At 48.3% G+C, this 23,539-nt stretch overlaps 1 protein-coding gene across 1 annotated transcript in view; it reads right to left on the bottom strand.

Moving 5' to 3' along the window:
• Positions 1 to 23,057, bottom strand: part of Lmcd1 (LIM and cysteine rich domains 1) — a 41,166-nt gene extending 18,109 nt beyond the window's left edge. The window contains exon 1 of the mRNA XM_048356202.1: positions 22,945 to 23,057. Coding sequence (XP_048212159.1) covers positions 22,945 to 22,986 — 42 coding nt within the window. The 5' untranslated portion in view covers positions 22,987 to 23,057. The remainder of the gene's footprint in view (positions 1 to 22,944) is intronic.
• Between the last annotated feature and the right edge of the window lie 482 nt (positions 23,058 to 23,539).

Genomic DNA, 23,539 nt, shown 5'->3' with positions numbered 1-23,539 from the left:
CTGGTTGCGTGACCTTGACCTTGACCCTCGCTTTCCTCACCTTCCAGATGGGCACAGAGACATTTCATGGGAAGTTTCAGAGCACAGCAGGCACACGAGGTGGCCATCACTTTGCATACAGACTGTCGAGTCACAGAAGACGGTGTTAGTAAGCCTGTGTGAGACCGGGCATGGGGGGTGCACACGTACGGTCCCAGCACTTAAGAGGAGGGGGCGTGAGCGTCGCAGGTCCAAGACCAGACGGAGCCACCTTAGGAGACTTTGTCTCAAAACCAAAACAAAACAAGAAAGCAAGGAAAATTAAGCTCATCTGGGAGAGCCAGGGCGACTTCTTAGAGGAGGTGACCTTGGCCTTGGCCTGTGGGGGAAGCGGGGGGGAAGAGATGCCTAGCACAAGGAAGAGAATGCACAGGGCCATGAGGCCGGCGAGGCCCAATGGTAGACTGTGCAGTCCTATCTACCCAGGAAGTGGAGATTAGGGGATTCTGGTCTGAAACCAGCCCAGGCCAAAGAAACCAAAACCAACATGTTCACGAGCATCTCAACCAATGGCTGGGTTGCAGTGGCGTGCACCTGCCATCCTAGATATGGAAGATAGCACACATGGGAGGATTGCAGTCCAGGTTGGCCCAGACATATACAACAAGACCTTATCTTGACAATACTCAATGCAGAAAGGTATTGATGTTGTGGCTCAAGTGGCAGAGTGCCTGCCCAGCAAGTGTGGGGCCCTGAGTTCAATCCCCAGGGTCACCCCAAAGAGCAAAACAAGTCGTGTGATCTGTGAACCTGTCCTCGTCGTCGTCGGTGTTCAGACTTTAGAGAGGTCGTCACCCTGCGTAATACCTTCCTTCCTTCCGTACCTAAATCTTCCCACAATAATGCCTCACCCTTGCTGGGTGCTCTTGCTGGGCGGCCGGTGTTGACACTGCCCTGCACTCATCTGTTTTATACAGCTGCGGGAAGTCACGTGTTCACTGTGCCTGGTCAGCGCTTGATCAGCTCCTCGACTCATGGGCGTAGGCTGGGGAAGTTTACAACTGCAGCCAGAACTTTTCCCCCTAAGGCCACTGGCACCTAGAACCTTCCACTCAACCCTTTGGATCCTACTGGTTGACTTAGAGTGATCTTTCCACACTTAATAGTTGAGCGACTCCAGGTCGATTTCAGGAGGTGGATGAATAAGGCCTTGCTGTTGGAGCATGTCCGACACACCCTGAGGCCTGGAAACGAGGGATATGCAAGTTGCCTGGCACCCAACGTGCCCAGGCAGAATCATTCTTCTGGCTGTGGTTGTCCACGTTCTGTTCTATAGGACATTCATTGCTGTGAGATCTCACAGTGGCTCACGAGTGTGGGCCCCAGGGAGGATCACAGGGGCGAGTGAAAATGGTGGGCACCAGACCTTCCAAAGTACCAGCTTGCTCCAGAAGCCATGAGAGGAGGGGACGGCAGGCAGTTATTTCAAGCGGCTAGACCCGGGCTTTGGAATCAGGTGGGCTGGGTTTGAGTCCCAATTTTGTGCGTTTCTTCTGCTGCCCCAGGGTCAGGGCTGGTTGACCAGGACTATTTGTGGGTCTTAGTTTCCTGACCTATGTCACAGGGATAAAAGTAATCCAGCCTGCCACGGGGGGTGTGGGAAGGTAGGAGGATACTACATGGAAGGGCTTGGCACACACTTACTATGTACTGAGTGTTTGCTGTTGTTCTTGTATCTGGTGAACTGTGTGAGAGAACTTGAATGAGATGCTTTCAGTCATAGCATGCTAGGGAATGGCTGAGTATCGATGTTTCTAATGTACACCTAAGACGTGTTCTTATTTGCTTTTTTCTTATATATGTTTCCTCTTCTCACACACACAAGTGCACACACACACACACACACATTTTTTGGTGCCTGTCCTGGGGCTCAAACTCAGGGCCTGGACCCTGTCCCTGAGCTTTGTTACTCAAAGCTAGTGCTCTACCACATGAGCCAGGTCTACTCCTGGCTTTTTGGTGGCTAATTGGAGATAAGAGTCTCACGGACTTTCCTGCTTGGGCTGACTTCAAACTGTGATCCTCAGATTTCAGCCTTCTGAGTAGCTAGGATTACAAGCATGAACCACTGGCACCTGGCTTGACTATGTATATACATATATACTATATATGTATATATACATATACACACTATACATACTATATGTATATACATATGTATGTATATATACATATATACTATACTATATGTATACTATACACTATATACTACACATACTATAGATACTATATGATATACATATATACGATATGTATATATACATATGTAGTATATATACATACATTATATATATTATATGTATTTATAGGCCTGTACACATGCCATACTTTACAATTAACTCCTTCAGCAAAGCTAATCTTCACCCTTGCTCTTCTCTATTAGCATATATTCACTGCACAAATGAGTTTCATTATAGTATTTCCACACATGCATACAATGTACTTTGATCATATTCACCTCCTCTGTGGCTCTGTTTCTATGCATTTGATGCCCCCCCCCCACCCCGCCCCGCAACTTCCCCTTCAGTGCTGGAGTTAGAATTCAGGGCCTTGGATTTTCTAAGCAAGTGCTCTATTAGAGCCATATCATCAGCCCTTTCTTCTTTGGTTGTTGTTGTTATTATTATTATTTTGGTTGGGTCTTGTGCTTTCTTGCCTGGCTGCCAACAGTTTGTAACCTCCCTCCCTTGGCCTCCCAAGTAGGGATGACAGGTATGCCTGGCCTTTTGACTACCTCTTCAGGCAAATAGGCTTCTAACTGAAAGTCTCCCGTAAAACCAGACAAGTGACCATGTAGGAAACTCGGTGTGCCTGGTCCAAGACGCCTGACTCACACAGGTGCGGGCAGCTGTGGGTTAGCCCCCATCCTGCTAGTGGGGCAGTTTCCATGGCAACCCAATTCGATGGGAGGAAAAGCAAATGGTCTTGCAGGGAAGAGAGAGATTCGGGCTTTCAGACTACACCGGCAGCCAGTGCCCGGCAGAGGGTCTTGACACGGGAACTAATCATTTGGTCATTGTGTGCCACTCATCCAGGAGCCGGCCTGACCTCGCTGTCCGACAGCTCCACGGAGAACAAGATGATCTTGTTTATGGATGGGGAGTAAAAAAAAATATATATCAGAAACGTAGTTCCAAACAGGACCCTTTGTTTATAAACAGCAGATTTCCCTTCTGGGGATGCCGTCTCCTTACAGATGGCCCCGTATCTCCCAGACTCGCCCAGGAGCGGAACACAGCAGGGCTCAAGTAGAACCCTCACCCTGAAAAGAAGGTTCCTGGGAATGCTAGTGCTCTCTGCTGTTCTAGAACCGAGAGGAGGGAAAACATGTTTCCTCCACTTCCTGAGGCTCAGATGTGTTTCCTGCCCACCGGATGCCACGCCGCACCGAAGGAAGTGAAATCCTGGTCTTGAATGTGACCCGTGTCAGACTTAGGGAAAGGCAATCCTGGTGTTGGCGGCAGCGTGGGCGAGCCCGGAGAACTTCTGGTAAATACTGCAGAATCTCACTTGCACCTAGCATCTTACAGAGTCCAGGTTACAGAAACACTAAAGAGAATGTGCACGCCAGAGGCCGGAGCGTAGAGAAACGAGGAGATGTTAGTTTAAAGGTACCAAACTTGAGTTTCCCGATATAAATAACTTTGGTACCATTTCGCTTACACAGTTTTACAACCCTCTATTGGATACTTGTACACGTTCAGTGTGCTTACTACAAGAAAAAAGGTGTCTGTGGAGGAGATGGTCGATGTGACCACTAGGGTAGCTAGTTCGAAATGTCTACCAAGAGTAAAACACCAACTTATACCCCCTTAAAGGCACATGTATATGTACATATCTATTTATTGATTTATTGTCAGTTATACCTCAGTGATGCTGAGAATTCCCTTTGTCATGCTTGACAAGGGGACGGTAATTCCCTACCAGGAGCCTCGCTCTCGTCTTGCTAGTTGGACTTTGGCTGTTGTTCTGTCTTGGTTCTGTCTGTCTGGCCTTGTCGCATGCCTGTCCCCTAGGGCAAGCCAAGCACATTTCCTCCACAATCCAGTGGACACAAGGGAAACCCCAGCCCTTCCTCTTCCTGAGAATGTGCTGGCGGCTCCCCACACAGTCCCCCAGCTCCAGGCCAGAGGGGAACCCACAGAGCCTGCCCCAAGCGGTCCAACCTGGGCTATGGGAGACCCGGGTGGCTACCAGATGTGTGCCAGTCAATGCTTTTCATTTAACATATTATTATTATTATCTTTTCCTTAAACAGCACGATCTCTCTGAGGTTTGATTGGAAAAGCTTTCCCTACTTTTCCAGTTAAGGACTCTTGGGTGTTACGAGGGTCTGGACTAGCACATTCTGCAGCTCCCCCAAACAATGAAAAGAGAATGAGGTGTCCAAAATGGTCCCCATCTTGACAAAGTAATGGAATCAAAACACTCGCCAAGGCAGCAAGTATGCATTACTTCAAGTCTGCTTGCACCCTCCGGGGCAGGCCCTGCGTGCCAGCTGCTGGACGCTCAGGAAGGCGCGGACAGGCCTCTCCTCCCCTTCGCTTTAGCGTGGCCTTCTGCATCCTGCCCCACCATTCACCCTTCCTCCCCTCTTTCCTGTGTCAAGAGCGCCCCACCTCTTCCTCCCTCACTCTTGAAGCAGAATTGTTGCAAACAGAATACACAAATATTCGATTGATAGATAAACATGGATATTGACATGTATCTGCACCTCTTTTTTTTTTTTTCCTGGTTCCCAGATTGACAGTGACCTTGCTGAAGTAATCCTCCCTGTAATTCTCAGTGATCCCAAGACACAAATGTAGTAATGCTGGCAGTGTTATTATGGTACACCATTATCATTGTTCTCTGATGGGTTATTGTTGTTGATCTGCTCTTAGGCCTAATTGATAAGTGAAGTGTGATCATAGGTGTGTATGCATAGGAAAGCAAAGTATACAGAGGGCAGTACAATCCACAATTTCAGGCATCCACTAGGTTGTAGGATCATATCCCATGCCGATGGGTATGGACCAGTGCACTGAACCCACAGTTGACAAGGTTATCCGGTCTGTGTCTACTAGTAATGTCTGGCTGGTACACTGTACTCATAGACTATGAGGTTATCTGCTCACGTATACTAGTCATGTCTGTCTCTGCCTACATTTTCCTTTGGCATATCCAACATGGTGAGTGTTTGGTTTGCAAAGATAGGGGCTGGATTATCTGTTCTTTCTGTCTTTTTTTTTTTTTTGTACTTTTAGCTCTTTACAAAAAAATATGGGCAAAGATATGTTAGGACTCAAATCACTGCTTTTTCCAAGGGCTTGTCCTTCTTAGAAAGTCCTGATATGAGGGAGGTTAGGACAGATGAGTTCCAGGCATCCTGTGAAATAATCTACACAGCCAGTTCTCGTTCCCATTTGGCACTGGCAAGCGCCCTTGAACACACAAGCCTACACGAGCCTCTCTTGGTATCTTCCAAAGGGGATGAGAGGGAGTTATTTTCTCAAAGGAGGAGGGGGCAAAGCAGAAAGCCCCAAGCTCAGAGAGTCACTGCTGGATAACTGGATCTCCACGACCACACAGGGGAAATCTGGGAAGCGGGCACTCCGGGTCCTGCCACAGACTTCTTTGACATTCTGTTGGCAAGACACCAATGTCGAGGCTGGAGGAAGGAAATCAGCCTTGCTGGCGGCCAGTGGCCAGCTGATAGCTGATGTTTATACATCGCACGGTTCAAAGCTAGGCTGCTGCTGCTCTCATGTCTAAGGGACCTCTGTGGAGCAACGTGACAGGATTTTTAAGAGGATGAAATTCCTCTCTTCCTTGGACACCCGCTGCCTTCGAAGTTACCCACACTGCCTAGCTAATGTACAGAATGAATGACAGCAGGGCAGATCCACAAAACTACCCTAGGGGTTGAGTGGGGGGCAAAACCAATCTCGCCTGCTTTTCCCAAGGGCTGTCCAGGTTTCCGGAACAGTCTGGCCCATTATTTGGGGGGCAGCTCGCTGTTTGACTAATTCAATGAGAGGAGGACCCTTTCTATCTCTTCTCACCTGTGGACTTTCTCATGGGCTTTTGAGACCACTGATTGCCAAAAGAGAGCACTGTTTTGATTGGCTATGAGAAAAGATTCCTGTAGAACCAGAGCCGGCCTGGCGTACACTGTTTCCGGAGGCTCTGACACCATCTTTTACTTGGACTCGTCTCTTTTTCTTCCTTGGATCTGTCCCCGCCAGCTCTTTGGGAGGAGACACAGCGAAGCCACTGGCTTTATTATAAACCCAACGTTATTCAACCCTGCTGGGAATCGTATCCAGAGATTCATCAAGTGGCTTGGGGAACACGGGGTAAGGGAAAAACAGAAGGGCCTTCATGGATTTTGTGCCCTCCTTCACCCCCATTTCCTAAGTGAGCACAAGCTGTGCGTGTTCCCAGGCTTCGTGTCTTTAGGTTGCGCATGGAAATGAAAAATCGAATTGGTTTCTGGTTCTCGAATTTCAAGTCCCCTTAGACTTCTTCTCTTACAAGTGTGAAACGGTAATCTCCCGGCGAGCCAGACTTAATGATACCTCCCTGTTTCCTGAGATGCTTCTGATCCTAGCAGCTTGCTATCTTAAGAACGTGACCCCGTAAGAAGGTAATTTGGTGTGTGTCTGAATTCTAAATTTGCAGTACGCCCTGTCTTTCCAAGGATAACACGTCTTTATTGGAGTTAATTTTGTAATTGGGGCAGACTGAGACAACCAAGTTAGACGATTTTTAATCCTGCCTCTCAGAACATTAATATCTTAAAAGGAAAAGTGCTGTATAAATGTGCTGCACTGCTGTTAAGAGTCTGAAGGCTTTGCTTCTGCAGATGTTTCCTGTGTGGTACCTCAGACCGAAACAGAAGGTTAGTTCATTGCGAATGGAAGCTTGTGCATGCGTGTGTGTGCACGCGCACACACACACACACACACACAGAGGTGTGCACACACTTCCCTCAACAAACCTTAGTGCCTTAATGGTAAAACAGCACTGTGTTTATTTAGCAAGATTTTTTTTTTTAATCGGGCTTAAAACATACATCCTTCTTATTAATGACTCTCTTTTTTGGTAGCATATGTTTTAAAAACTAACATTAAATTTACAGTTAGTTCAAAATATTTTATTTTTCCCTTGATTTCCATGCCCTCCCCTTGTACAATGAGCTGGCTGTCTATACTGCATGTAACTGGGTTCTGTGGGTAAGAAAATCCCAGACCCTTAGAGCTAAAAGGACCTTGAAGCATTTTTAGGCCAATTCTTCCCAAGCTCAGTTTTGCGTAGCAGAAGTTAGCAGAGGGTCGGTCATTCGTTTTGCCTTCACTGTCAAGCTTTTACTTTCAAAAACTCATCTGACACAATTCAGATGTAGAACCAGAACTACGTGGAGTAAATCTGGAATATTCCTTTAACCATACGCTTGCCCCAGGAGAGACGGCAGAACCCTGTGTACCTCTAACCACCGGGCTCAGATAATTTTATCCTTCTTTTACCTAACAAACTCCTACTCATCCTTCACCTACCCCTTCACCTCTCTGTAGTTACTGTCATGAAGGTGCTTATTGAGTTCTGTACATAGCGCTTTAAGGTTGCTATTGCTGCTGGACTGGAAGCTCTGTGAGATCTGGGTCTGCCTGGTTCATTGCTCGGTTTCCCTTCTCTAGATTGATGCCTTGTGCATGGCGACTTCTCAGTACCGTTTGCTGTGCAGTTTCCTTAGTGACACTTTCGTTATTTGCCTTCTAGCTCTCTGTGCTTCTTGGCGTGGGTAAAGCTAACGCCTTGCACTTCCCCTTTCCACCCGCGTTAATGGCTCTCCTTTCTGTCTGCGGTTCAAGTTGCAGCTCCTCTTGGAAATCTAAGTCGTTTCAGCCTTTCCTTGTAGCTCTTGTCTTTCTTTCCGAGGGTGCCTTCGGCTCCTGCAGTTTCTTTGTGTGTGCCACTTGCCACCTTTAGCATCTGTCCCCTCTCCCCTACCTTTTAGCCCTCCTGTGTTGTGTGGCCTCTCGTGCTGTCCAGTCACTACGGTCTGATGGCTGAATCCCAGGTGGCCTCCAAAGACTGAGGGACTGAAAGCAACAGTCTCCTGTCAGGGACTGGGCTTTCCTGCACAGTGTGGTCTGTGCGCAGTCCGTGGGGTGTCTTGTGTGGTTGCGCTCTGCTCTCCTGTTTGGGACCGGGCTTTCTCCCACGGTGTGGTTTGTGTGTAGCTCATGGCGTGTCTTGTGTGGCTGTGCTCAGATGGAGGGGAGAGATAGTCCTTGGACAGGACAGTGCATTGCTTCCCCACTGGAAGGTGATTCACCAGAGAGGGAAGATCAGCCTTCTCTAGAGAAGCTCCAGAGCGGTCTTCTCCAGGAAACCCGCTCCGTAAGCGCTGGGAAATCGTGAAGGGCCAGACCAATCCCTGGGAGTCATTAAGCCTTGCAGACTCCCATGTCATCTCTAAAGTCTTGGTGCGTTGCTTTGGAATATTGCTTACTTCTACTCTTGGAATGGTTGGCTGACAGGGAGCTGGGGATACACTGTGGCCGTTGGAGCTTGTGGCATTGAACTTGACCCCTGCTATCTATGTGACCCCAGGAAGCAGTTCTGTCCATACCCATCTTTATTACTGCGTGTGTGTGTGTGTGTGTGTGTGTGTGTATTTGTGGTGCTAGGGATACAATCCAGGGACTCAGGTATGCTAGGCAAGCCCTCTGCCACTGTGTGCCCTTTCCCATCTTTAAAATGAAATATAATCTCACCATCCTCGTGGGGGTGGTTGTAAGACTTCACACAATCATGCACATAAGAGGTGAGATCAGTAAGGTGCCATGGAGATCAGAGAAAAGCCAAACACAAAATGTTGGTGAGCCTGTGTTCCTCCTTCTTGAATTTGCCCTCAGCTTAACATCTATGTGATCACTTGCTTATTATTCTGAATTACCCTAATGACTTTTTGGAAAAAGAAACATTTCTTGAAAAATGATTTTATCCCTAAAGTATATTAAAAAACTAGAAGGCAACTATATACTTAATAATGAGATATCATCAGATTATAGCTAGATGCAATTTCATTGTGTGTGTGAGTACACACGTGTGTGTGTGTGTGTGTGTGTGTATCTCACTATGTCACTCAGGGTTGACCTTGAAATTGTGATCATCCTACCTCAGCCTCCTGAGTGCTGGGATGATAAATGCACACCAACACACGTGGCCTAGTTACAACAGCCTTTTCAAAGCTCTGAGCCCACTCAGCCTTTGTCTAACACAAAGCTGGACAGGTGTTTGAGAAATTAAAGACATTTTTAGTACCACTTTCTCCTTGATATCACTTTAAGGATGAAAGATCTAGAAAGCAGAGGTCAGTTCTGACTCGTGTGGTGCAATCGTCCGCACAATACACACTGTGTATTGCCTAAAGTCAACTTGTGGCTTTCTGACTTGTGACTATAGGACCCATCCTTCCAGAACACCGGAATCATATTGAGAATGGAAGGAAGAGCTGTAGGCTGGATTTCTCATACTTGATTCATGTCGTCAAGGGCTGACTGTGGCACTGTGGAGTTCACTTCATCTCCCTGGATGTCAGTTTTCTCATCTGTACCTCTTGAAAAATTAGGAAAAGAGCCTGATGGATGAACCATGCTGGACAAGAGCAGTTAACAGGCCTGGCCCAAGAACAAAGCTTCTAATTCAGTCCCTCACATCAAGGACAGGGCATGGCAGAGGTTTCTGAGTTTTGGCTCTCAGGAGTAGGTGATAGCTAATAATAAACTAAAGAGACAATGTAAGCAGTATTTCTCTACCAGCGAAGGAGAGAAGAGGGGCTGAGGATGGAACTCAATGGTAAGGCATTTGCCTAGCAGGTGAGGGTATTGGATTCAGTTCCCAGCACCGTAAAGAAGAAGAAAAGAAAAAGAGAGAGAATTAAAGCAACTGATTGGGTCATTTCGATTCTGAAAAGACAAACCAACAAAGCACTTTCACCCCAGAAAATCTTTACAGAGTCATATCCATGCCTTCAAAAGGGTACTTAACTCATGGTCAGCCCACGGGTAGAGCTTGGCTGAAATTACAGAGCACCAAGAGGTGTTGATGTCAAGTGTTTTAAACAGGGAGTGCGTGCCAGCTCTGAGATCGAGGCTAAGGAGACACAGGATGGTCCAGGCCCTTCTCAGAATCTCTCCCACTTCAAAGAGCGTGTACTTGGCAAAGATCCTGACGCTTTCCTGACTTTGGTCAACGCGGCGGAGGAAAAGCACAAACTCTTAAAATCCACGAAGATGGAACGCTTCCACGGGCCCTATTTTGGCATAGATATTCATCAAAGACTAGAAACTTCGAGTAGACATGGGTCTGGCAAGAAGAGGTCTGGACACAGTTTTGGCTATCCTTTGGCTCTCGTCTCTCGGGGTGGGGGCGCGAATCATCTGAGATATGGCTGCTGTTGCTAGTGATCCCAGCCAACTGTCTCCCCGGTCCGTGAAAACCACTGGAGCTGGTTCTCAGGAGACCTCCAGCCAGCCAGCCAGCAGGGAGAGGGCCTCGAGGTTCGCGGGAAGGCTCTGGTTAGTTGTTTGAAAGAGGGAGACGGATCAAGACTTGGCCCCTCCGCCATCCTGCAGCCAGTCCTTTTGTGGGTAAGTTTGAAGGGAGGTAATAAAAATTGGGGTGTGGATGTGCAAACTTCAGGGGCTGCTCTGGTATGCTGCCTTCCTCTGTGCCTTTCATTTTCCTTTCCTTTCTATCTTACTATTCCCTGCCCAGAGTCCCACCCTGCTCCAGCGGGGGCCCCCCTCCCCACAAATTGTTCCATCCAGCTCGGACTTCTCCCTCCACAGCCCCTCCTGTCTTAGTTCTGCTCGCTTGTTCCATCTGTCAAGAGGTGTTAGAATCACCAATGTCTATGGGGGGGTCGGGCACCCCCTACACGATCTCATGTTTATTATTCTTATTATCTCTATGCCCTCTACTCCCATGTTGTCCCTCCTTTTCCTCTCCCCTCAGGGAACAAAGCTGATTGTTCTCACCTCTCCTGTTTTCTGATTGCCGCCATAACCCTTTCATCTGCATGGATAGTATTTAGCTCTTACGGTGTCCTGGGCTATTGGGGAGCACTGAATGAGGAATGAGGCCGGCGGTGTCTGGCTGGAGCCTACAGATGGAGAGTGTAGCGCCCACAGGAACTGTGGTGCGGGAGTGGAGCAGGAGCTACTAGAACATGGCCCACACATCCAGTAGGAGAGGTGCCTGCTGGGAGATTGGAGGAGCCTCACGGAGAAGGGGGGGAAGCTGGGCCCTAGAGAAAGCTTTCTCAGAATGCACGTGTGTGTGTGTGTGTGTGTGTGTGTGTGTGTGTGTGTGTAAAAGTCAATATCGACAGCAGCAAGTGTTGAAGGGGATGTAGCGCTTTAAACTTGCCAGATCCTTAATCTCACGTTGCGATTCCCTATTATAAAAGGCCAAGGAACAGGACAGCTTGGCGACACGGAAATGGGTGAGGACGGAAGGGAAGGGGCAAGTCCCCCAAATTTGCTTCCCCCAAGTGGAAAGGATGTTTGTGGGCCATCTCACCTGGCTGAAGGCTGTCCCTCAGTCCCCTGGTAGATGGACAGTCACACAAGAAATGGCTACTGGGACCTCACCCTGACCAGTATATCGGACTTGGGACGAACTGGTCATAGCCCTCTTCCTCCTCCTCTTCATGATTACCCCGCCTTATTATTATTGTAAGTGTTCAGGGTTGAACTCAGGGCCTTGCATTTACTAGGCAGGCCTTCTGCCACTTGAGCCGTATGCTCAGCCCCTTTGTGTTTTATTTATTTATTTTCTGAAAAGGGTCTTCATTTTTCCTGGGCCATTTTGGATTGTGATCCTCCTATGTATGCTTCCTGTCCAGCTGAGACGACAGGTATCCCCCACCATGCCTAGCTTCTGATTGGTTGAGATGGGGGGTAGGGGTCTCGCTAACTTTGCCCCAGCTGGCCCCAAGCTATGATGCTCCCGATCTCAGCCTCCTGAGTAACTAGGATTATAGGCGTGAGCCGCCACACGAGCCTCTGTGACATCCATAAACCTCCCCAAGAAGCAAAGGGAACCAGTGGAGGAAGTTCGAGAGATATTCTAGCCCCAAACAAGGCAGAGCTTCTAGGAGAATTAGAGGTATCAATAGTCTCCTATTTCGAATGCTCTAATAGGGAACAGTGAATGTTCCCGGGAGTTCCTACAGCACGTGGCTGCCCAGGTCACCTCACTTTTAAGGTTCTGGGTGCGGTGATTTGACAAAAACAGTCTTTAAAGTCTTTCTGAACTCAAAAACCTTATGGTACTCCGGATTCCAATCCCAGCTCATCTCAAACTAGCTCTGTGACCTTGAGCAGGTCACCTAGCCCCTTCCTAGATCTGTTTCTTTGTCTGTTAAGCAAGAAAGTGAAGACTCTTTAAGGTCCTTGTCTCCTCTTAAAAATTAATTTTACTTGATGGAACACATATATAAGCATTATTCAAATAAGTGTATGATTTCCCTTGTGACGGTTCTTACCTAGGCTAGGCCCTAGTACAGAGATGGGTTTGACAACTGGTCTAATTAGCTGTTTCCCTCTGGTTTGTTGGGGGTGTTGGCGATAGAGGAGGATGGACTGGAGGAAACAAAAACTTCCACCCAGCCCTGCCCTTTCTTCAGGTCCCTGCAAATGCACATCTGGCAGGGAACCACGGAACACGTTCCGTGGGCAGAAGTCTGGCAGAATCATCCTTGGGGCCTGCCAACATCCAGGTGTGGATTCCCTTTCCATGCCTCACCTGCTCTGAAATCCGGTGGGCAGGAATCCATGTGTACAGATCAAGTCCGAATCCTGAACTAGGAACTGTGTGAAAGATTCAGGGTCTTCTTTTCCAGGTTCTCTTGGATCTCAGAGGGCTGATGCTTATCATCCCGGTGCAGGAAAGCAATCCTGCCCGGGATTTCTGTCCCTCTAATTGCCATCTGAACAGCATCAGAACATCAAGATGAAACTCGGGAGGCCCTTCATCCTGAGACGTTCTAGATAGTGCTTCCATTTCTGCTTCTAAGAGTACTGTGAGAGAGGGCGCAGGCCCTTCTTTCCACCTATAAGGCATATGCTCCATTCTCTCTGTTTTTGTTGTGTCTTGCCTCACAATAGGATTCTAGATGCTTCTTCAAGCACACAGGCTGTGTGAGGATGCGTTTGCTGGAATCGTTTCACAGGACTTGGGACTACAAGTCACTGCTATGAGAAGTTCTACGGACAAGTGTGGCTGACCCTGCTATCCTGTCCCTTCAGAGGGTCCTGGCTGAGGAACATGAACAAGTCCTCAGAGAAGAGAACACAAGATGAGCACCTGTCAAGGGAGGGTTCCATCGGAATGTGCTTCTCCGCCGTTCAAGACAGCTCATCTTCCCTGGTTAGATGGCAGCTATGATGGAGAATATGACTATTGGATTTGGAAGGCAGAAAACGGCACTGCAACCCGTTCCTCAGGTGCTCATTTATCCTTGTCTTTCAACACGCAGCTCAAATTGCCTCCTTGGGAAGCCTTCCCTGACCTCTGTAGGTGAGATTAAGTACTTCCTCTTCTGATCGCCCTGGGGTTCACATTCTTGCCTCTGTTCTGCTTCAGTAGGCTCTGCTGTGACTCTCTGGTGATTCTACTAGGCAGTTTCTTTGCTAGAATCATCAGCTTTGGGGATTCCTTCCCTTGTATGTCTCCATTTCCCAGGTCAGCAAATAATGAAGGAATACATGTTTGAACCAAATGAATCTTTAAAGTTGGTTGGATTATAGGTGGGTAAAAAGTCTTATCAAAACGATGTCTTGTTTTCTGTAAGATTTCACTCTCATAAGCTCTTTTTATGGTGACGTTAACTATGTTTAACATGTATAGTCTTTAAATAGAACTTAGCAGATCAGTGAAATGAGTACTGTGGCTTCTTGGCGCACTGTGTTGAGGAAATTGAGGCTCAGTGCTACTAGATTTATTCAAGGTGATGGGTGACAAATGGAAGAGCTGGGATTTGAACCCAGTTCGTGTGCCCCAAGAATTTAGTTTCAGGTATTCCACACACTGTGAGTGTGTGTGTGTGTGTGTGTGTGTGTGTACTAAAGCTAAATCTTAATGGTTGGGTCTTAATATTTTGGAGCTCTTTTGGGTCTGACTTGTCTTTTGTGAATAATGCTTTAAGTACACAGATTAAATGACAAAGGAAATCAATGTTACTGCAATGATATCAGCATATTAATTCAGATCTGTGATTTAGTAATCTGTCGCCTTTTTAAAAGTCACTTAGTGAGGTACCAAAGTGGGTCTCATTACTGTAATTCAGAACAGGGAGGAGAGTAAACTGTGTCAGAAGATTTGTCTCACCTATTGAAGGATAACACCCAATTTCCACTGCTCTCAAAGTCACAGGGGCTGATAAATATCCATGCCCATGGCTTCCATTCATAGTACAAAGAAATATTACATTTTAACTAGAGGTAGGGGGACATAAAGATGTAATAAGTTCTGTGACACCCTCAATTTTCTCCACAATTCCCTGTTGAGTGATCCTTACTAACTGACAACTTAAAAAAACAAATACCCCCCCCCATACTTCCTCTAAAATAAGGAGCCCCCACAAATGCCCCCACATCTGTCTTGATTTGAGCCAGATCACAAGGAGCTTGGCTGGCCTGGGGCTGGTGGGTAGGCAGTGCGGTAGCTCTCCCCCAGGAGGAGGGCAAAGTGGGGATCCTACAGCTCCCAGATCACTGGAGTCAGTCACCTCAGTGGTCAGACTTACGCATCAGTACCTGGAAGCAAACCCCACTTAGTCATGCAGCCCAAATAGATGATGCTGTCTTCTTAAGGGCAGGGTACTTATGATGTGGTAGTTAGCCAGAGCCCTTTCCCCAGGCTTCTGCCCTTAGGTGTCCCTGACATTAACACCAAGGAAAACATAGCCCAGGGCATTTGGCTGCCTCTGAGGCCACAGCTGAGCACAGACAGCAGACCTTCCACATCATCTCCGCTCCCGCCGCCCCCTTCCCCCCCCCCCCCCAGGGCTGAAGCTGGATAAGAGCTTCTTTTCACTCAAAGGCCCTGCATCAGACATGATAGCTGGGAGATGAACTGTCCCAGGAACCCCACTGTCACACAAAGAGCAGGTGCCTGGGTTTGGAATGTAGCTCTGAGGATGTGCTGTCCTTGAGGTGGCAAGAGGGTGGGAGAGAAAGGAGGAGGGAGGCGTACGTGGGTGGTGAAGAAGTGGGAGGTCAGGGAACCCAGGAGCTAGAAGGTAGCCATGATCTGGCCTTTCTCTTGCTTTCTGAGAGATGAATGCCACCGGTCTGAAGTTTATGTAGCAGGGTACAATGCCTTCTTATTTGTTTTCTCATATGTCATCACTGTGGCGGGTATGTAATAGATGTGAAATAAATACTTGCTACAGGAGACAAGAAAGTAAAGTGACCCCTCTTAGGAGCAAGACTCCTTAGGGCAATTGCCTGTGGAAAAATCACACAGCCGGGGTCAGGGGCTGCTACAGGCCAAGGTGAGCCACAAGACATCCAAGACGACATGTGTATGCTTTAGTATTATGATGTGGCCCGAGTGTATTTATGGCTGAGTCAAGTCTAGCTACAAAGAGAAGGCCCTGCAAGCTGATATCTTGGAAGCCACATGTTGATGTAGGCAAACTGAACGTGGCCATCCAACATTCCAGTCCTGTAATGGCTTAGGAGATTTTTGCTTTGTTGTAATGGGAGGGGATACCAGTAAGAGCAGGGAGAAAATATTCACTGCATGTCATATCTCATTAAATGATCATCTAAATATAGAACTACTGTTAGCTTTTTGTTTTCTCTCCAATGGAGGGGCAAGAGGTCCAGAGAGAGGTAAAACTTGGCCAAGGCTGTGGGCCTGACCTGGGAGTCACATCAAGATCTCCAAGTTATGTGAACACTTTGCTTCCCCCAAATGGTCTCGGAGCCGTGTGACCCACGCTAGGTTCACAGCCAGGATGTGCGCGCCCACCTTGTGAAGTCTGAGGGTAGGAGGCTGATGCAGGATGGGGGCATGGCATGAAGGACACCCTTTCGACTTTCATTCATAAGCAATGCCTTAGGTTAAGACATCTCGGTCCTCCTGGTGCCACTTCATCAGGCCACATTTCAGCTATGTCTATTCTCCTCTGTGTCCTACTACAACAGGAGCTAGAGCAGGCAGATCCGCAGAGTCTGCTCAGCTCTTTCATGTCGTGATTCATTTGCATTTGTCTCCAAAGATAATTTTTTTTCTTTTACAAAGGATCTAATGTTTTAAAATAAGAAGAGGAGAGATTAAAAAAAATCAATCCATAAACAAATCATGTGGATTTGGAACAGCCGTCCGGGGCTGGACAGCAATACGCCTTTGTCCTTCAGAAGAGAGACTTGCCAAATGGAGCCTTTGGGGTTTTTTTTTTCCCTCTTTAGCAATCTTATTTCCTTTTAAAGTCTGTTCTGGTGGGGGCCTGGGCTGCGGTTTGCTGCCTGATTCATATATTACTTTGTGGACCGTGAGTCAGGCTACCCAGGCATAGTGAGATACACATTCCCAGGCCAAGCTTATCTCCACATTAGAATTTCCGGGAATCTTAGCATCTGAAATCCTCAAGATTTGTTTTTAAAGTATCAGGTTCATGTGTAGGATTTCTTCAAAGTCTTTCTACCTGCCTCTTTTCTAGAGCATTCACCGGCCTTCCAGAAAAGTAGGAGAAATCTAGAAAGTCAATTTTATACCTGAGAAGTGGCTTTCACTTGGTAGCAATATACTCATGTCTGGTGACACTTGCCAAATGCTGCGCGATTCCTTTCACACTAACAATGAGTTCAGTGAGTCCAAGGGAGAACCCAATCTATGTGTAAAGCTCACAGTTGTAACCAGCCACCATCCGTCCACCTTCCCCCCCCCCCCCCCCCCAGGTCTTGTGAGGAACAAGCATACGTTTTGTAATCAGAGTGGCCTGGGTTTGACTTCTTAGGCAAATCATTTTCAACTCTGAGTCTTCTTTCGTTTGTGTGTAAAAAGAACACTCCTATTTTTTTTTTTATGGTACTCTTACTATTTGATCCATTCTCCAAGTCCTTCAGTTATTTTTCAAGTAGGATCTTGTGCGTTTGCCTCAAGCATCCTTAAAATCAAGATCCTCCTCCCTAGAACTTCCACATAGATGGGACCACCGGGTGCCTGTCTTGGCCTGCACACAGATCTTTAGATTTAAGTGAGACAATGTACAAAACGTATCAACCCTCCTCGGTATCTTTAGAATCACACCTTTCCTTTCTCTCTTTCACTTCTCCCCAAACTTTTCTGCCCTAGTGAAGGCAAAATTCCAAAGAACAAACACATATATTCCGAGATAAAAAAGGTGAAAGGGTATCCTTTTCCTATAAAAGAGTCGATAGGAAGCCCAGGAGTTGAGAGCTGTGCAAAGCTTTTCAATTGCAAGGTTGTTTCTGTTTTTGATTTTTTTTTGCGAAAACATCAGATATTTAGGTTTGGATAACAGATGCAAAGTCCAGCCACTACGAGGGGCGAGATGACACCCGATTTCTTGTTTAAGTCCTTCTGTCAGAGTGCCATACAAAACATTTCCTGGAGCCTCTGTGGACCTGTGCTGTTGATACTCGCGAGTCTAAGAATGTCCCATATGCAACTAAAAAAAAATGCCTTGATCTTAAGAGACCCCCGGAGAAGTGGCCGGCAGCCCTGCACCTGGGGAAGTGGTCGTGGCTGCCAGCCCTATCCTCTCCCTCTTGTCAAATGCAGGGTGCAAGGCAATTCCCAAAGGAAGGCATGGAAGAGCGACAGCCATTTCTTCTTTTGTGGTATCCTGAAAAACTCCATAGTTTTAGTTTTACTTTCAGTGGATTGGAGTTTTGGGCTTATTTTGCCATAATCATTTGTCACTGGGGCAGGGCGGGGTGGGGGGTGGGGGCGGCTGGTGCAAGGGAAGGTTATTGGCCTGGAGGTAGAAGGAAGCCCATATTTCACCCACGTTTGGCTACTTCCTAGCAAGAGGGACGCGTGCAAAGTCATCTAGTGAGCAAATGTCTACAATTACTGTACTGGCTAGACCCCCTGCCAGGAATCTGTTCTCGAAATAAATATTTAAGTGGTGTTGGATGAGCATGGAAAGATAAGAACTCTCAAGGTCTGTTCTGCATTGTGGCGACTCTCCACGTTATTGTACAGAATGTGTAAGTGTGTGTGTGGGGGGGGGCGGGACATGGACAATTCTCCCTCCCAGAGTCCAATCAAATACCTCTTATGGAGCCCAACGGATTGAGACTCAGCCCCATTTCCTACCAGAAGTGGCCCAGCGAGGAGGGTAGGTCAGAGAGAGTCATACAGAAGCATCTGTGTGGCAGTTCTCAATTCGGTCCCATCTTTCCCCCCACTATTACTTCGATCACTTGAAGTGGCCAGAAGACCAAAGTCCAGCATCCTGAGAGGGCACCAGTTGTTTACTTGTTGGAAAGCCCTGGGCTGGTCTGCCCTTGGACCTGAAACCCACTGTCAAGCCTTCCCTGCCTCCTGCCACTGTGGGTTGTAGATACATTGGTAAAGTCATCTGTTAGCCCTTGACTGGCCCTATTCAGATATGCATGCTCGCAGAACAAGAATCTGCTATTAACAAAGTACTAGATTCGGTATCTGCTTCTGGAGATCTTTTAAGGGAGATATGGGTAGTGTTCTCTCCCCACCCCCCTTCCCTCCCTTCTTCCCTCTCTCCTCCTCTGCTCATACACCTATGGGGATGTCTACCACCTATGTGTTGACTATTCTGATCTTTAAGTGACAGCTTCATAAGTTTTCAAGACTGAAGGAGCCAATGATGATTCTTGAGGAGCCATGTTTACGTTGGACCAGTCTACCCATGCCATGTGCCAGCTATTTTGCACACTGACGGGATTGGAGGTGAAAGAAGAAAGGGCTAAGGACAGCGAGAAGACCAAGGAAGCCAGGAAGAATGCGATGTTGAGAAGCACATACAGAGATGTTGGTTCAACTTGGCAAGGCACTGAGAAGTGCTGCCCCTTAATGCTCCCTGGGTGTTGTGTTGAGGGGTGAGAAAAAAAAAATAGAACCCTCTGGAGCCAGTCTGTTGGCAAATGCGCAGTTCAGAAGAGAGCTTGTTCTTAGATCTCTTTGTCTTAGTCCCTTCCAAATTCCTACAAATGACTCTTCGCCATCAAGGAGTTTGTGTAGTCACCAACATACTTGGGCCTACCTTTTCAGAAATGTTTAGTCAGAAACTTGATACCTTAGGACCTCATTTCTCTCATTTCAAAGACGTAGAAGGGCTCTGAGTTTCCCCCACCAGACTTAAAATAACTGGGGTGAAATGTTCACTGACCGAGCACCAATGAGCAGGATACACTTAGCTCCACACAAGTCCATTTCGTATCTGCTTGGTAAGGACCAAAGCAAGATGGCTGATCACTGTCCTGGCCTGCCAAAGCTGTGCTTCAGTGGAATGAAGCAGGTTGTTCTTCATTTGTGACTGTCCTAAATGAAATCATGTCTTTCAGATAGGCACTGGTGGCTGACACCTATAACCTTAGCTTCTTAGGGGACTGAGATTTTAGGATTGTGGTTTGAAGCCATCCTAGGTAAGGAAGTCCCTGAGACTTTTATTTCCCGTTAAGCCATCAAAAAGTCAGAAGTGGAGCTATAGCTCAAGTGCTAGAGTGTTAGTCTTGACTAAAAAAGCTAAGGGACAGCTCCTTGGCTCTGATTTCAAGCACCAGGAATAGCACGCTCACGTATGCGTGCACGCACGCATGCGCGCGCACACACACGTGTCCTTTCAACATCCATATAATCCATCAGGTCGTATTATTACCATCGAGATTACTAATCGCTAATTTTAATAGAGTGCTCATGTGGAGAAACTTTTATAGACATCATCTCACTTAATTATCACATATATGTTACTGTTGTCTCTTCATCTACCAAATAAGGCAAAGACACACATTCAGAAGTTAGAGGCCTTTCCCAAGAGCACACAGCTGAAAAATGGTGGAGCTCAGATTTGAACCCAGCTTTGAGGCCAAACTGTGTATCTATCAAGAACTAGGTTTCTTAATAAGCAGTAGAAGAACAAACCCATAAGAGTGGCTGATTCCACTCAGAGAAATGGCATTTGGCCTTCAAGGCCTTGTGTTACCATGGAATATTGGCAAATCCTCCATGCTCGGGGAATTCTCTATGCTCGGGAACCTTCTCTTTCCTAGTAGAAAAGCCAGTGATGGCACTAGAGGAGCCAGTGGAGGGATGGGTGGGGTTGGGATTGCTGGGGGTGTGGAATGATAGAAGGGGTGGCACTGATCAAGATGCACTGTATGCATAAACTGATGTGTTGAACTGCAACTCCTTTATACAACTACTTAAAGGTGAGAAGGGGGAGGAAGAGAGAATTTGGCTCAACATGAGTGAGAAGTTCAGAAGTGCTCCCCAGTGCTACCTCTGTTTACCTGTGTGATCGGCACTCAGTCCCTCAGCCCCCATCTGGGCTTGATCTTTAGGGCTACCCCAGTTTTCCCTTGATGACATTCACTCTGTGACTTTTCAGTGGCTGGGGTCTCCCACCCTTTCCAGCCCTTTTGGGGGTAGGGCAGCAGTGACAATCGGCGGTGTCATTTTGTGGCATTTCTCATTTTTGTAAGTTGCTCCCTCGCAACTTAAAGTGTATATGGAATTGTTTCAAAACGTCTACGTGTGATTATGCAGCCCCAAAGCCAAATGTTATTTAAAAAAAAAACCTCACTGTTGGAGATTTCAAAAGTAAATATGCAATAAAATCTTTTCAGCATGCTGTGGATATGACACAGTACTTAATCACGGGCTGGAATATTCCCTTCTCTTCCCTCAGGTATTGGGCTCGAAGACCCCTAGAGTGTGTGGATCTTCTCCCTGATTGCTGAAATCCCAAGAGGGAAAAAGTATCCATCCTTTCATCTCTACCCACTACATTCTTTCTCTAAGACTGTAATTGGATCTCAATGGAAAATAAACCCTTTGCGGGCCAAGGAAGTTGGCACTGAAGGGTGACAAGAAGGAGAACATGTTCTACCTCTAATCTGGATAATCACACTCTGCTGTACAAAGGAAAAATAAAAACAAGACATCTTCCAAGAGTGGCTTGGACCTTTGGTGAGAAGACCCCCACCTTGTATGCAAGCTACCAACCACCTCACAGTAAAAATCCCAGGCATGGTTTTCCTAGCTGAAGGACAGTGAACCCTGTCCCCTTAGCCCTGAACTCCTCTAGCTCTGACTGACTTGGGGGAGGCCATTCTGACATCTCCATCACAATGCTACAAGTTAGATCATGATCATGATTACAGCGTGCCCTACACGAGTGTCAAGGGATGAGCGGGTTAGAGGAGTATGCAGTTCATTCATCATTTTGTGAGCTTCGGTGTGGGTGGGTGAGGGGGATGGCACGAAACAGAGATGAGTAAGAAGGGTTTGCTCTCAAGTACTGGAAAAACATGAAGAGCATTAACCCAAGGGCATGGTGTAACTGACTACCAGGCCGAACTGAGACCAGGCAGCTTTCAGAAGTCCTGTGTGCTACGGAGATTCCACAGGAGAGGGGATTCAGTTCTGCAAATAGTCTGGCAACTGTGAGGGGCCGTGGTACATTCCACAGAAATGCCCAGATTAAATCTGACTTGGCGTGCACATGCAGGCCCCACTGGGCTCTGTGCAGGGGTCTGCAGCAGGTTGTCTAGAGGGGGCACAACTGTCAAATGGTGAATGCCAAGCCTCTAAGAGTGGCATCAATATGCTAGCTGCTCAATTCTCAATTCATGTCACAGGGAACAGCAGTGTGTAAGCAGGACGTGCCCTGTGCTACTAAATCCTCTAAACTCTGAGAAGAATAATGACTGCTTTGGAAAATTAACCCATGGTCACTGTCAGTCCTAGGACTTCTGTGAGTAAGGTGTAGCTCTATCATCTCTGCATTAGGATCAGTGAAACAGGCTCCAAAAAGTTGACCCAATGACGGATGTGTAGCTGAAAACAATGTCAGGGGCCAGGAAAGGAACCGCGAAGGTGCTCCTGACACGTCCTTGCCTGCTGGGAGCAGCGATCAGGAAGCCCGTGCCTTGTCTCCATTTGCGAAACCTAGCTGTCTCTTTCCTTCCAGTAGCGTTCCCTTTTACATCTCCAGTCTAGGCTCCCAGACCCCATGCCTTCAGGTAGGCAGGGTTGGAGCTACAGGCACAGCTGCAGGCGCCTCCAGCAGCAATTTCCCCGTGACCTTCTGGGCTCCCAGCCAGCCCTCTTTGAAAGGGAAACCTGCAGACCCTGGGGACAGAAATCAGTCCCCTTATGCTAACCCAGCTGCCACTGCTAACGAACGGCATGGAACATAGAAACTCTGTGTGTGTGCGGGAGGGTGTGCGTCTGAGCCGCAGAACACCAGGAGACTCTTGAGAGTAAACATCCCCAACCTGCAACCAGCCTGGTAGGCACAGGGGGCTGGAAGCTAAGGGCGCTCTGTACCTCTACCACCCCCCTTCAACCACTGAAGCCGACCGGCTCCCCCAAACTCTCCATCCACCTGAATTCAAACTAAATGAGCATCGCCCAGGGACTCAGAGCCTTTGCAAATACCTGGCCAATCCACTCGGCTTTGCAGAGTGGATTTTGTGGGCGTGTGCCTGTCAGCTGCAGCACCTACTCCCACGTGCTTCGCATCCGGCCATGCCTTGGAATCTAATGCGGGTCCCGCTAGGTGCATTTCCCGCGCTTGCTTGCTTACTTGCTTGCTGGCTTGCACGGGGAGGCCGGGAAAGGGGAGCCGGGGAGAAGAATGTGGGTACACCCAGGCAGGTCTGCGCTCACCTTTTGCACCCTGGGGTTGAGGTCCTTGGCCACCTTTGCCATCTTCTCCTGGGGTGGGGAGGCAGAGCCTGGCGGAGGAGCCGGGGCGGAGGCGCGGGGCGCGCAGCCGGTTCTCGGGGGGGGGGGGGGGGGGACCCGCGCGGGACGGCCCGGTTGGCGCGCCCAGCCGGCAGCTCTGGGCTCCTCTCGGGGGGCGCAGCCGGCGCGCCGCTTTAATTGGAGAGCGGGACTCCCTCTAAAACGTCGCCAGCCAATCAGCGCGCGCGCACGCGCGGGCACAGCCAATCCCGGAGCGAGCCGCCCCCTCCGCCCCCCTCCCCCCCCTCCCGGGAGGCCTCAGCCCTGACGTCAGCGCGGCCGCAGCCCGGCCCGGCCCGGCCCGGCTCGGGTGGCTCACATCTGTCTCCCGGGCGGGCGGCGGGCGGGCGGCGGGCGGCATCCGAGCCCACGCCCTTCTCCTTGAAAGGACAAGGGTCCCAGGGTGGGGCGGGCGGCGGGGGCCCCGCGAGCCATTCAGGTCCGAGGGGAGAGCCATCCCACAGGAAGCCCGAGGTATTTTTAGAGCGCGGAGTCCAAAAATAAGCGCTGAGCCCCG

Source organism: Perognathus longimembris, chromosome 10 (assembly GCF_023159225.1).
Source record: "Perognathus longimembris pacificus isolate PPM17 chromosome 10, ASM2315922v1, whole genome shotgun sequence".
Lineage (NCBI taxonomy): Eukaryota > Metazoa > Chordata > Mammalia > Rodentia > Heteromyidae > Perognathus > Perognathus longimembris.
Note: the sequence above shows the minus strand (reverse complement) of the source record. Positions and strands in the feature narration are given on the sequence as shown.